General features: G+C 38.0%; 1 protein-coding gene and 1 long non-coding RNA gene across 2 annotated transcripts in view; one reads left to right on the top strand and one right to left on the bottom strand.

Annotated features, from left to right (window-relative positions):
- KLHL2 (kelch like family member 2) overlaps window positions 1–15826 on the bottom strand; it is a 99063-nt gene that overhangs the window by 1474 nt on the left and 81763 nt on the right. Inside the window, exons 9-14 of the mRNA XM_072724990.1 lie at window positions 11098–11215; window positions 6878–7075; window positions 6157–6258; window positions 4553–4681; window positions 3797–3937; window positions 787–930 (exon numbers count right to left, since the gene is read on the bottom strand). Coding sequence (XP_072581091.1) covers window positions 787–930; window positions 3797–3937; window positions 4553–4681; window positions 6157–6258; window positions 6878–7075; window positions 11098–11215 — 832 coding nt within the window. The remainder of the gene's footprint in view (window positions 1–786; window positions 931–3796; window positions 3938–4552; window positions 4682–6156; window positions 6259–6877; window positions 7076–11097; window positions 11216–15826) is intronic.
- Window positions 6614–11707, top strand: LOC140594258 (uncharacterized). Its single transcript, XR_011995002.1, has 2 exons — window positions 6614–10526; window positions 10725–11707. It is a non-coding gene; the product is annotated as an uncharacterized lncRNA (long non-coding RNA).

Genomic DNA, 15826 nt, shown 5'->3' with positions numbered 1-15826 from the left:
TGGGTATATACAAATGTCAAAAGTAATAAAATCATACACTTTAAATATACATTATTCATTCTATGTCAGTTCTATCTCAATAAAGCCATCAAAAAAATTTCACCTGAGTTTGAGCCATGTTATTCTGGGAGCCTGCTATTTATAGTTCTTCCACTAGGTGTTGTTTTGCATGATACATAAACAACGGTGATGGTTAATTAATCTAAAACTCTTTTCTCTCCACTCCTGGGCCAATATTAGAATGAATATTAGAATTTAAAGCAACAGAATAATCATCAGAATAATACGCAACATACAATTTTAAAGACTCATCATTACATTTATAAAGCTTATTACCTTTTATTTCTCTTCTCAAGCGAATGGACCAAAAATGGTATTTTATAATCCACCCAGTGCTATGCTTAACTAAAACAATTACTCCACGGTCTCACTATGTACTATCATATGGCACCTGCTAGGGCAGATACTGAAGTAGTCATATTTCTTGGACATCTGAGTAATGAAAGCCTTGCCACACAGTAAACTCCACTCGACTATATACAGATTTTAGCCATATTAAATTTTATAATATGATTCTGCACTGGAAAGGTTTGGAATTTTTTAATCAAATGACTGTAGAATAATAAAACAATACCAGTGCTTTATTTTAGAATATACACGTCCAGTATTATTTTGAGAATAAGAAACATACTTTGCGAAAATTCTTCTTAGAACATTCTTAATACAAAAATCATGATAATTTTTTTCATCATCTACTAGAAGATTGTAAGAAAGTTAGACAATTACCTGCGTAACTTCTCCCTGTGCTCATACAAGATGACACAACCGTCCATTTATCAGTCGTTGGATTATAATATTCTACTGATGCCAAGTTACAGGAACCATCATCTCCGCCAACTACATATAACAGACCATTAACTGCACAAACTCCTTTAAAAAAAAAAATAAGGCGGAGAGAAAACAATTATTTAAAAAATTTGGGTAAACATAAATATCCCTATGTGTACTTGGTGAGGTGATCCAGAGACACTTACTTCCTTGAAAAGAGGCAAGAAGAGAAGACGGTGAACATGAAAACAATTCCCTTTATGTTTGAGAGTCTAATACCACTTCTGAGCTCCCGCTCGTTCCATTTATGCAGGAGTTTTATATGGGCATTGTTTCAATTAATCTTCAGAATAACCTTACTTTATAGGTCAGAAACTATTTTAATTTTTATTTTGTCAAAAAGAAAAAAGTTAAAGGTCAAAAGGTTTAACTATCCCAAAGTAGCTTCTTATGGAATCCTAAAGAAAAAATATATATTGGTAAAAGGTAAAAAACAATTCTGAATTCTGAAAGGATACTGAACGGTTAGGTATTTTTATATCTTGTAAAAGGAGAGAAAAGCATTATTTATTAATTATTACTAGAATAACTCATTTTTTTGTAAAAATTCAAAACATCTAGGAAAGTATTTATAAAAAAAGATCACCTCTAATTCTATACTACTTAGAAAAATGACTATCAAAATTCTCATCTCTACTCTTGCTGACTCTTATCTATGCATATATACTCAGATACTTCTTTTTTAACCTTAAGGTTGCTCGTACTACATATAATACTTTATTACTCACCCACTCCCAAACAATATACCTTGGACATTTCCTGAAGTTAATAAATACAGATCTACGTAATGATTAATGGCTGCTAGTAAGTCCATCTATAATACCATAATTTGCCTTTTGCTGATATTAAGTCATTTTCATTTTTTTTCTTATCAATGATGTTGCAATGAACAAGAATCTCTCACATATTTTTTGTAGACTTATGCAACTATTTTTTAAACATAAATTTTTACAAAGAAATTTGAATCAAACAATAAACACCTTGTAAAAGCTCTTTATTTTAATGTGTACTTTAAAAGCATATCTATATATTTTTTCAATGATTTAAACAAGGTTCAGAGCTAACCGGTACCAGAGTGCATCAAAACATCTAGAAGGATACTGCCCACATACGGGTCTCTGTAGTTTTGTAAATGGTCTTGCTAACATAACTAATAGATGCTTGTAGATTTTTAACATAACAAAGTAATGGGTCCAAATCTCAATCCAACATTTAAAAGTGCACTAGCAATAGTATCTTCTGTGCTAATGCAATGGATCTTCTCTATACTCAAACTCAACTGTGTTACTATTCTAGTCTCTTGACAAGAAGCAAACATACCATTTTAATGTAGTTCAACTGCTTAAAAAGCAATAGCAAGATGACAGTTCTACAAATTACCACCTTATTCTTTTAGCTAGAAGAAAAGAGCTCATTTTGATTTGAAAACAATAAAACATAGGTAGAGGAAAAAATTCAGACTATTCCAATCTTTAGGAAAATAATGAAAGCTCAAAATGCAAATAAATTTCATAACCCAGCAAGGCACATGAACATGTTACTGTGGCTTATCTAACCTAATATATACTGGGGTCAAGCACTTATTCTATTTAGGGCCCAGATTTGTGGGTTTTACCATGAGACTATCTATAGCCAAGAGATTTTTTTACCTCACCAAATATAATTGATTGGATGAGGGGAAAGGTCCTTGCAGTCCTACATACTTAGTCTCCCTTCATAATCACATTAACTTAATTAGAAATATTTTTTAAAATAAAGAGAAATTACGAAGAGCATTTTGAGAGGGATGGAGAGTGCATCGTACATCATACAGTAGTAGACAGTGAGTTTGAGAATCATGAGGAACTTATTTTGGACTATGGGAATAATGGCATTTTATTTTATTTTTTATTTTATTTTATGGATTTTATTTATTTGAGAAAGAGAGGCAGTGAGTGAGAGAGAGCATGAGCAGGGACAGGGGAACTGGAGATTGAGGGCCAGAGGGAGAGGGAGAAGCAGACCCCGCACTGAGCAGGGAGCCCCATGCAGAGCTCAATCCCAGGACCCTGGGATCATAACCTGAGCTGAAGGCACTTACTTAACTGACTGAGCCACCCATGTGCCCAAGATAGTGGCATTTTAAAGATGACTAGCATTTCCTGAAAAGACTATTTAGCTATCCTGAATGTATTTTCTGTTTTTATTTCTCTTCCATGGATCTTCTTTTTAAGCAGTTAGTTCCCTAATCTTGAAAACCTCAGCTTTCTTAAAATTGCTTTCAACAGCACCTGGGTGACTCAGTCGAATAAGCATCTAACTCCTGGTTTTGGCGCAGGTCATGATCTCAGGGTCTTAGAATTGAGCCCCATGTCGGGCTCTGCACTCAGCGGAGAGTCTGCTTGAGGGTTTCTCTCTCTCTCTCTGCCCCTCCCACTGCTCGTGTTCTCTCTCTAAAATAAAGAAGTCTTTTTAAAAAATTACTTGTTGATGTTGCTATTTTAGCTTTTCCAATTTTAGAAATCATGAACTATATTAAATTAGGGTAAGCTTCAAGCTTCAGATTCAGATAAACAACTAGCTTTTAACCTGGCATAAATATTTACTCAACTAGACTAAATTTCCTGAGAATTGGACCTCTAGTACATGGTACATGATATGCACTCACAAATATTTGTGATAAGAATGAATGAATTTAAACATCAAATATAGAGGGCTCTTCCTCTAATTTAGTCTCTATATTATCACAAAAAGTAGCCATTATGCCAGGCATTCACTATATAGGATTACTACATAAATTTCAGTCTTTAAAGAGCTAATCTATTAGAAAGTCCAAATCAGTAAAAGAAGAATGAACATATACGGCAATACCAGTAAAACGCAGAATACAAATCAGTATAAATTTCATAATCGTAAGATAGACAGATACCTGCATTTCTTCTGCACATGTTCATATCTGCAACCTGTCTCCATGTGTTGGTGGTGGGATCATACACTTCAACGCTTTTTCGTACTAAAGGACCATCATGACCCCCAACAGCATACAATAAATTGTTTAACACACCAACACCTATAAAACACAGAAAAAAAAGAAACTATAGTAAAAGCGACAAGGAATTTATGACACACTAGGGTTTATTTGAATGACTTGTAAAAGGAAGTCAATATTAAGGCTTACAGTCTAAGAAATGGAAATGAATAGAATTGGCAAATGAGATTCTCAATAAGAACTATTATTCTGAAAAAGGTATGTCCAATAAAATAAAAATACTATGAGGGTGAAACACAGAGAGGGAAAGTCCTTTAACATAATCCTTTGAAAACTTTCATGGTAAAAGCAAACCAGTATGAAAGCACAAAACTGGTAAGGCATGGACACGAAGAGACTCGATTATTAAGTTCAATAAGGACTAAGCACAAAAACTAAAAGGAATGCCAAACAATATAAATAATTAAGTGATACAAGTGGCCTTTAATATTGCACTTAGGCATTTTACAAAGTGATATTTAAATATATCTACCACTACCTGCATAATTCAAAAAAACACTTAACAGTCTCATTAAGATCAGTGTATATATAATATGTTTTCTGGTAATATGAAGAGAAGCCAATGAGTCATTTCACTTGTTTAATTCTTTTCCATCATTTCCGTGCTCCAATTGCTTAAATGAGTTTCCCACATACCGGCTCCACTCCGTCTGGTGCTCATTTCTGCTATATAGGTCCACTCGTTTGTTGTAGCATTATAGCATTCCACTGTGCTAAGACATTGACGCGAAGCTCCATCATACCCCCCTACAGCATAGAGCAAACCTAAACATGGAATCACAAAGAAAGCCAGGTTCATAAGAAGCCATCTTTTTACATCATATTTTCATCCACAGCAGCAATTTCCCTTTTGTTATTGATTTTTATAAACTATGAAGATCTTGCCTAATGGTGATCGGAGGAGCTATCAGACCATATTATGAAGGTCTGCAGGGTGTGTATGAAATTAATTTAACATTTTCATCAATAAATCTGAATGATGAAATAGGAAGTACACTCATTGCATCCTTGGATAACACTATTTGGTAAGTGAACAACATCGTGGGAAACAGAATTGAGTATGTTGGTAATCTTAGTAAGTCGGGGAAAAATAGTTAAATCAAGACCTAGTAGTACCAGTATATCGTGGAATATTATTTGGCGATAAAAGGAAATGAGGTAGCAGTGAAGGCTCTAACACAGGTGAACCCTGAAAACATTATTTTTTTTTTTAAATCTTTTATTTATTTATGATAGTCACAGAGAGAGAGGCAGAGACATAGGCAGAGGGAGAAGCAGGCTCCATGCACCGGGAGTCCGACGTGGGATTCAATCTCAGGTCTCCAGGATCACGCCCTGGGCCAAAGGCAGGCGCTAAACCGCTGCGCCACCCAGGGATCCCTGAAAACATTATTTTAAATTAGAGAAATCAGTCACAAAAGATCACATACCGTATGATTTCATTAATATGAAATGTCCAAAAATGGGAAATTTATATAGACAGAAAGTAAAGTAGTGGCTACTGAGAGGTCTGGGGAGGATGGAGAGGACAGCCAAGGAGAGTAGGGCTGCTTCTTGTTCTAAAATGAATTGTGGTGATGGGTGCACACTGAATTGTACACTTTAAATGGGTGAATTGCACGGCATGTAAATTATATCGCCATAAAGCTGTTTAAAAAGAAAAGTTAGTCAAAGAATTATACCCATAGTGGGGAGGGAGTGAGAACCCACAAATCTGCCAAAGAAATTAAGAAAAAAAAAACCCACACCTTTAAAAAACAATTGTTAATGCCTTTCTTAAGCTCCATTGGTGGACAAAGCAGGATATAAATAAGTAACCCATGGATGGTAACCCATCCTCTGAAATGTGAAACAGCTTCTCCAGAAGTAAAATTCTGCACGTGTCATTTGATTTGTTCCCTAAACAATGGTTTTAAGATCAGTTAACAGTTTTATATGGGTCATGAAGACAGACAGAGAAAAGAAAGGGGTGAAGAAGAGGACAGAGGGAGAGGAGGATGACAGAAGCGGGGGGCGGGGGGGGGGGGGGAACGAGGGCTTCACATACATTAGTTTATACAGACCAGCTAATTTTTAAGAAATAAATAAAATTTACAACGGCTATTCCTTTTCTTTTTTAGATGATCATTTCCTTGCCCATTTGGAAAACTGGTATTCAGAGGATTGGAAGGATCACTCCTACCAATCAAGAGGCTACACGTGCCTGGAAATGTTCACCTGAAACAAGTGTCAGCACCCACCTCCGACAACGCCGACGCCCACGCTGCTCCTCCTCGTGTTCATTGGAGCCACGTGAAACCACTCATTAGACTTTATATTATAAGCTTCCACGGATGATAAACCTGAAATAAAGCACAGTGCTCTTCATTTCCTCCTCCCAAAGAATGTGAGGTAAGCGTTCTTTTCTGTGTAGTATCAGGGAGAAACACTTCAGGTCTGTTAAATGGGGCTAAAGTAAAAGAGGAAAATGATGGAATGTAAACATATCAATTACATGACAAACAGGATTAGCCTCTTTGCCGCAGGGCTCCCACCCAGCTGGCACTTCGCTTTTTAAAAGCGGTAAGAGGAGTGACAGTGACGCATAGAGAAGCAAAGTTACATACTTCGTATTCTCAACACTAGTCAACAGAAGTTTTGATGGAGTTTTTAAACTTATCCTTACAATACCTGTTAAAACACTCAAATGTCTCCTGATTTTTTTTTTTAAGATTTTATTTATTCATTCGAGAGAGAGAGAGAGGCAGAGGCACAGGCAGAGGGAGAAGCAGGCTCCATGCAGAGAGCCCGACGTGGGACTCAATCCTGGGGCTCCAGGATCAGGCCCCGGGCCGAAGGCAGACACTCAACTGCTGAGCCACCCAGGGATCCTCTGTCTCCTGAATTTTGTCACAGTTTGTTCCCCAAACGGGACTCTACGTTAATTCTAATGTAAGACAGAAAAGACCAGAAGGAAGTCACCTGTACTGCCATCAAAGCCTCCCACGGCGTATAACAGCCCGTTCAATACGGCGGCCCCCAGAGTGCTTCTGCGGTCTCGCATGTTCGCGACGCTGGTCCACTGATCTTTCACAGGGTCATAGGAATCCACGGTGCGGACTCTCAAGGAGCCGTTAAAGCCACCGACAGCAAAAACCAGCCCGGCCATGTAGACCATCCCTGCAAAAGACAGGCAGCAGTTAGGGACGAACGTGCAACCTAGAGGCTGTGCTCCGGGGAGGCCACGGCTGGTCAGCGCTGAGCTGCTCAGGTGCCTGCTTTCGTACTACGGTGGCACCTGACTTGGGACGGAGAGCGTACAACCCACAAAGCCTAAAATACTTACTCTCCGGTCCTTGAAGAAGTCTGCAGACCCTGAGCTAGTGAAGAGGTTAGGCAATCCCTGGATGGAGAAGCAACCCGCGAGCCTCTGGGTTTTAATCACCTTCTCACTTTTCCAAGCTTTCTCCGCGGTTGCCCTGATCTGAGAAGCCCCTCTGATCCTCTGCTCCCGGTGAAAGTTCTACATTCCTCGCACCACCCTAGCCTGGAGGGCCTGCCTGTAGCTCCTGAAGCCTCGAGGGCAAATAGTAGCTAGACAGTATATTTGGGGTCAGTAATTCATCCGCAGTCTGCATCATTATCATCACTTTAAAGTGTTCAAAGTTTTATCGTTCTTAAATTCTGTAGTGCTTATGTCACTGCTCGGCTTGGGGGCAGGCGCTGTGCCTCAGAGTCCTCTGAATCCAGCTGGGAGATCAGGAATCACCAGTCCTAAGTGCTGAACAGCTCGATGTTTCATATGATGTCATCAGACGAAGCATGTACCACGACCGCTCACTGTCTCGCCCCCTGGTGCTTTATACCCCAGCTCCCAAAACATGTACGGATGCGCAGTCCTTCGTGTGACATGAAGCCTGCCCGTGTTGGCAGCTTTCTATCACAGAAAGGAAAGACTTTCCAGTCCAGGGACTCAATGAGGAAATGAATACTCAAGCTACTTCTTGGTAGATCTCAAGTGTCGGAGGAGAGCTGTGGGCAACAGACAATTCAAGTAGGCAGAGAATTAATGAATGATGAAGAGTAACCCCTGGCCTTCCTGAGTGCCCTGGATGGAGGAAATGTGGTAGATCTCCGGGGAAGGCCTGGGTGGCCAGTGAGCAGTGGACACCGCAGGCAGTATGCTTCAGCAGGAAAATGTCCTATATCCCGAATCACAAGGAACAGTGGGGAGTGTTCCCTGTGGAAATTTGGGCCACTGCAATGTTCATTTTCTTTTCTCTACAACAAAACAAAAATCTATCGTATCTTAGAGATATGTAGTGTGCTAGGGTAGTTCAGGCGACAAGGAAGAAAACGAAAAATGACTCAAGCTATGAGTCCAAACACTCTGGGTAGAGAAGGAGTGAACTAAAAGAGCAGATACTCCCCAAAGTTACCTGGAAGCACAAAGAAGTTTGAATAATTTGGCCAAATTCCATAGTTAAAGGGCATCAACTCTAATCTGAAGTGGGTGGGGAGGCATACTGTGCTTTCATGAGGGCACGATGAAGGTCAAGCTTACTCATAAAAGGTGCACTTCAGAATGGACCCAGCCTAATGACTTATGGTGCAATGAAAAGGAAACTGGATCAGGAATCAGATATGAAGTAAACTAATTATAAATATCATGGAAGGCTCCAACAGTAACAACAAAGATAAAATACCTAAGAATAAACCTGCCAAGAGACATACAGGAGCGTATCAAGAAAATGTTAAAAATCTACTGAAGAAAGAAGCAAGTCCCATCACCAGTCATGTAACTAGTCCCAACACATCTTAAATCATAAAACACGGTAATTATAATGATAATTGCCCTGTGTTGATGCCTAAGTAGAATATTTAGAATAAAATCAAGTAAATGTAGAAATTTAGTGTATGATAAAGGCAGCATTTCAAATGAATGGAAACAGCTGGATTAGCCCATATAGTCTTCAGACAACTGGCTACCATTGAAAAAACAAATTCCACATCTTACTTCTTACATCAAAATAAAGTCTAGATGTGTTTCTTTTTTTTTAAGATTTTTAAAATTTATTTACTCATGAGAGACACAGAGAGAGGCAGAGACACAGGCAGAGGGCGAAGCAGGCTCCATGCAGGGAGCCCGATGCGAGACTCGATCCCAGGACCCTGGGATCACGCTCTGGGCTGAAGGCTGGCACTAAACCACTGAGCCACCCAGGGATCCCCTAGATGTTTCTGATACAAATATAAAAAGTAAAACAAAGTACTAGAAAAATTCATATGTTAAAAATATAATGTTGTTTCAGGGGAGAAACCTAGCAGATACCATCTTAACCAGGTGATTGACTGAGGTTGACATCACCAGAAATAGTCATAATAACCTCCATCTAATCATGAGGAAACATCACGCCCAAAACTGAGAGACGTTCTTCAGAAGACCTGACCAAAGAATCAAGGGCATGAAAGACAAGGAAAGACTATGACGCTCTTGTAAAGAGCTGAGAGACTAAGAATATATGGCAAATGCAATGGGGGATTCTGAAACAGAGTAAGGACTTCAGTGAAAAACACTCATAAAATATGAAGTCCGTAGTTTAGCTAATAGTAGTATATCAATACTAACTTCTTAATTTTGATAGCTGTATCATAGGTGTGTAAGATGTTATTAAGGAATGACTATCAGAAACCTTTGTAATAACTTTGCAATTCTTCTTTAACTGCAAAACTATTTCAACATAAAAAGTTCAAAAATAATCTTTTAACTTAAAAAATAAGAAACATATGTGTATGTACACACACACACACACACACACACACAAATAGCTTTAGAGTAAGACTTTTCTATAGAAGAAACAAACCCTTAAGTCCAAAGGCAAAACTCTGATGTACAGGGACCTCATAAAATGGCAAATATTTTACACGGTGAAAATAACACAAGTAAAATCAAAAGAGAAAAGATTAATACAAATAAATATTCACACCACAAATGATAGACAAAATGCTATTTTCCTTACTATGTATCTGTCAAATCAATAAAATAATAAAAAATGGCAAAAATCATAAACTAACAATTCAGAAAGACACTGAACCTTCCTCATAATAAAAGTACAAAGTAAGAGGAGATAACATTTTCCACCTACCAGATTGGCAAAAGTCAAAACATTTAATCACGAGGCGTTGTTGGGAATGCAGGGAAACAGGCACCTTCATATTTTACTATTAGTGGTAGCAATAATTGGGGTTTCCTCTTAAGATACCCTTTGAATCAGGAATTAAGTTCTAGAGTTTTATCCCACTAAAATATATTGGCACATGTACATAACGATGTATGCATAAAGGGATTCCCCGCAGCACTGTTTAGAACGTAAGATCAAAAACAATTTTAATGTCTAAATCATAATTAGCAAAAGCTACACTACATCCAGTCCCCGGCCCCAAAATATTAAACAGCTCTTAACCAGTGAGGTACCTCGATGCTGACATGTAACAATCACCAAGACACACTGCCCAAGTACTACCTTCCACTTTGCTACGGGAGCTATGAATTATGAACCCATGTTTAAGTTCCAGGAAGAACCCTCAGAGTTTACAACCGCCTTTCTGATTGAAGTGTTGGCTAAATAAGGTCTATTTCGGGATCCCTGGGTGGAGCAGCGGTTTGGCGCCTGCCTTTGGCCCAGGGCGCGATCCTGGAGACCCGGGATCGAATCCCACGTCAGGCTCCCGGTGCATGGAGCCTGCTTCTCCCTCTGCCTGTGTCTCTGCCTCTCTCTCTCTCTCTGTGTGACTATCATAAATAAATAAAAATTTAAAAAAAAATAAGGTCTATTTCAACAAATATTTATAAAATGCATGCCTGGAAGAAGGCAACTAACCGTGAATTATAGCTAAGTCAGGAATCTCTTAGCATGAAGGGCCCCAACCTAAAAGAATCATTTCTCAGCACTTCAGTAAAGGTAACCAGGAAAATATCCAGCAAATTGCTAGCTATGCCACCTCATACTAACTAGAGAACCAGAAAGGTATGTAAAGATGAAGACTGAGTGACTATGCCTAATGATGTCTTGGGGTCATGAATGACACATGGATTTTAATCAAAGCTTTTCTAATAAAGATTCTTCTAATTAATAAGACCTGAACTGGAAGCTCCCAGCGATCCAGCAGCAGAGAAAGGACCACAACGCAATCACGCTTACCTGCCCTACATCTCCTGGAAGGTAGTTCTGCTACTTGGTGCCATCGCTCTTCTTTAAAGTCATAGCATTCCACGCTTCGGATAGCCTTTGGTGCTTGGCCCCCAACTACCACCATCAACTGTAAGGGTAGAAATGTAAGCACTTGAATAAACAACTATGGCATATGGAGGGATTTAAAATGTCTTACAAAGACTTTGATGTGGAGAGTGTTAGGATGAAGATGGTAGGGTGAGCTGGGGAAAAACAACCACCTAATCAACACTTAAGAAACATCAACAAACGGGGCACATGTTAGAACTACAATTCTATTATCTAGCACATTTAGTCAAAAATAAGGATTTCAGAAACTGGAATAAGTTTCTGATCCTTCAAGCAAAAGCAGTATTAAAGCCAAAAAACAGCAGGCAGTCAGCACTGGCAAGGCTGCAATATGTCATAGGACTTGCTATAAACTAGACCCTGGCTTTCAGGACCAGGGATTAGGTCTCCACAATCCAGGAGAACAGATAGGAGTGAAATTCATGATAGTGGGTAGGTGAGATGAAAAGGACAGGAAGGTATTAAAAGAAACATGGATAAAGGGGGAAAAAAAACTATAGAAAAAGGGAAAGTAACTGAATTAGAGTTCACAAGAGAGCACACATTCCTAGATCTCAAGTAGAGACCTCTTTTGATGCCACACAAATAAACCAACCTAAAGGACAGATATTGGAGATACTAGAAACCACAATGAATGAATGAATGTACAATAGGCTAGTGCTGAGAATAAACAAGGTCTACAAGTTTCTTCAATTCAACTCAATCCCACAACTATTTACTAAATTCCCATCATCTGTATTTGTCCAGAACTGTGCTAGGTGTCATACACATAAGAAATATAAGACATAGTCTCTACCTCCCAAGAGCTTATAGATCTCACTAAGGAGACAAGACCCACGAAGTAATTCAAGAACAATATACAATTATGTATGACCAAAAAGGTATACGATTAGCGTAGACATTAATCGCTAATGCTGATCAGAAAATGGAACGCTGCCATAATTTAGTGAAAGCTTCCTGAAGGGGGTGGAACCTCGAGAGACAGATGGAGTTTAGCTGTCACTGGTTTGTCTTTTACGGAGTACAGAGGGGCGCTCTTTGGCAACACTGAAACTACAGCCATCAAACCGGAAGAACATAAAAGTCAATGATACCACGTATGGAAAACTTTAAAGAAAGGCAAGGACCTTGCGGGAAAGATGATGTGATGACAGGAGAAAACAGATGTTCAAAGGAAACAAATCAAAACAAAAGAAGATGGAATGACTCATACATACAGAAAGGGGAGGTTTGCAACCTTGACTGAGCAATGACCTACCTGTACTCAGAACTACAGAAAGAGAGGAGTATGGAGAAGACATGATTCCCGAATCAGAGTAAATCCCAAGTTTCCAAAAAGAAGCCTAATTTAGTGTGTGTTTTTTTTTTTTTTAACTGGAGAGTAGAAGGTATTTTAACGGTCTTAACAAGAAGACTGAACAGAGACCAATAACATGATTCTTTTCAGATAATGTTGGTGAAAATAAGTAAAAGGAAGAATTAACGAAGAAAATCTGGAATACTCTCCCCCCTACCACCCAAAGGGGAAAGAGGGCAAGATTGTAAAACCACAGAGGTAGGATCAACAGAACGATCAACCCCGTATCCAGGTGTTTATACATGATAGATCAGCGTTTTAACGTCTAAACACTGCCCGGCAGTTAAGCAACAGTTAACAGAGGCTTGGTTAACATCTCTGAAGATCACTTGAGGAACAAGTCTCTGAAGGGAATACTTTTCAAAAAATCCTTGAGAAATAATACTGATTTATTACATTCCATGAGTCTCAAACTGAATTTCATGCTTTCCATGGAGTAGTTCCCTTCCGCACATCAAAATGAGCTTGGAAGGGAATGCACTACCGAATACAGAGAACAATGCTATTATCTGTCCTATACTCACCCAAGAACAGTAGAATGGGGTGAGGATTTGGGAATCCGAGAGAAGAGAGACAAAGGATGGATAATGGGATATTTATATGAGATCAAGAGACTGCACTAAAAATCACTGTGCTACTAACCAACAAAAGGGGTGATCATGGCTCTGACACCCCAGTGATTTGTAAAAGACATGTGATCTCATCTGAAAACACCAAACTACTTAAACTAATGTAAAGGAACAGAAAACAGAAACAATTTTTTTTTGTATGGAAAAGTTAAATGTGACATATTTAAGGAAGACAAGGGGTAGGGAGTTAAACAAATTCAAGTAACCATCCTAAAATGTAGATTAAACCTTGTTTTTTCGTTTTCCTCACCTATTAAATATTAGTTAGAAAATGTCTCCTGAAAAATCAAGTTTTATAATTTTCCAATTGGAAATCTCAACGGATAGTGTAAAATATAAAAGAATACATACACGGGAATAATATGATAGCATTTGTTAAAAAAAAAAAAAAAAAAACAGAAACAAAAACACATCCCAAAGTGAAAAAGAAGCAACAAAGTAGAGTAAGCAAACAAAGCTTCTCATTATGATGTCCAGATCCAAGAATGCCTTACACAACCCAATATTGCTTACTGGAAATGCAAAACTAACATCCGAGGTATAAAAAGAATCATTCATGCAAATCTGTGTGAGTCCACAGAATCAGAGCCTAATATAAAAAGTACTAAGTCACTGTCGTGGCAGAAATATTACTGAGACATTACAAAAGTTTCTTTAGCGCTGCTACCACATTTTGTCTGATTTGACTTATCATTACTATGATAAAATGGATCGTTACTATGAAATATATAACCAGGAGAAATTAATCTTTGCTCCATTCTTACCTACCTACTCAGAATTAATCTTGAATATAACCCCTCTAAGATGACACACAGTGCTGCTGAAAGAGCATCCAATGCAAGCATTTTTTCAAAAATATATATAGGTAAATAAATTTTGAGAAGGGATCATGCAAATGCACAGTCAAAGCAACAGTGGAGCTCAGTGCCCCCTGCCATGTCTCCTGCTCCCCTCCCTGGCCACCTGAGAGAGTAGAATGAATGAGAACCTTCACGTATAGTATACCCACCACAAAATAAAATCTGAAGAATTGAGAAATCCTGAAGTATAGAGTTGGAAGGGCCCCTCCAAAGCCACAACCAGAAAAGCCCAGAAACAATATAACTGAACAGATGAGCACAACTCCAGAAAAAATAAAATACTTGTAGGATTTTACCAAGAACTCTTAAGAAAATTTCCAAAAGTGACATGTTTATTCCAGATATTGGAAGAAAGTTAAGTTTTCACTCTAAAGGTCTTTGCAGCATAAAGACAGCAAAGCTAAAGATGTCAGAAGAGGGAATATATAAGAAGAGTACTTTTACAAATATGGAACGTTTAAAAAAGTATTAAAACAAACTAGTTAGAAGGATGCTGAAAAAACTAGCAGAAAAAGAAATGGTAATTTAAATGGGCTAAGACTATGAACACTTTTTATAAATTTTCTTTTAAAAGAACAAAAACTGACACCAAATAATATGGACAAATATGAAGTGATGTAGACTTAAAAAGATGACTATTTATAAAAGCAGGTAAAAGGGTATTTGGAAATGTAAACATTTATAAAATCAGCAGACCCAGATGGCATGCATACTAAGGTGTTAAGGGAACTAGCTAATGTACTTACTGAGCCACTTACAATTATTTTTGAAAAATCTTGGAGAACTGAGGAGAGATCAGAAAATTTAAAAACGGCAAATACCAATTTTCAAAACAGGGTAGGAAGTGAATGCCTTGTAAATACCTTTTAAGTGATAATAATTCTGAGTAAAAATTTAGAATATTTTGGGAAAAGCATCTGAACCTCTAGGAGACGACAAAATGATGAGTAACACGCAGAGAGATGTTAAAAAAAAGTCATACCAAATTTGAATCTATTCGATCCTGAATCTCACAGGATGTTACAGGCCAAATTACTTATTTTTGGCTTAGATAATAAACATAATCTTATGGACTGAAATTTTCCACAAATGGACTATGTCAGCGAGTGGGTATTTCTAGCAAGGTCACCAGGAAGAGTGCTGAGGTCCATTCTAAATTAAAATATTTACTAATGATCTAGAAAAAGGAGTAAATAGCATACTCGGCAAAATACACAGTTGGGTCTAAATTGAGAACTGGTATTAACACTGGGCAGAACAGAAAAACAATACCAATATAGATCTGAAGCAATTAAAAATGTACACTCCAAAAATAAAACTTGAAAAAAAAAAAAAACACTAAGTAAAAGCATTAAGTGAAAGAATTTAAAAGACATAATTTAATAGAAAGGACAGAGTGGCAACCAAAGATGACGTAAGAAAACAATGGATAACAGATTAATTCTTATTTCTTAATCCATCATTGCCCCACACGCATACAAGAGCTAAAAACACATCCATAAATAAAAGCATTATATTATGGATCATTCTGATTAGACCATATACAAAATGATGCATAACGCGCTGGTCTTCTGGTACCGGGAAGATGGAAAAAGAGCACAAGAAATTGCAAACAGAGATGGAAATGTGGGGTTATTCTGTAAGGAAAATGAAATCAGTAAAACATCAATGGCTTCAACTAAAAAGATAAAAGTAGAGTATGAACTTTCACACAAGGGCAATGGGAATGCTGGCAATCTGGGACGACAGAGGGGAGAGCTACCCTGACCTGACTACCAATGATG

The sequence above is a fragment of the Vulpes vulpes genome, chromosome 10 (assembly GCF_048418805.1).
Source record: "Vulpes vulpes isolate BD-2025 chromosome 10, VulVul3, whole genome shotgun sequence".
Taxonomy (NCBI): Eukaryota; Metazoa; Chordata; class Mammalia; order Carnivora; family Canidae; genus Vulpes; species Vulpes vulpes.
This window is presented reverse-complemented; position numbering and strand designations above follow the sequence as displayed.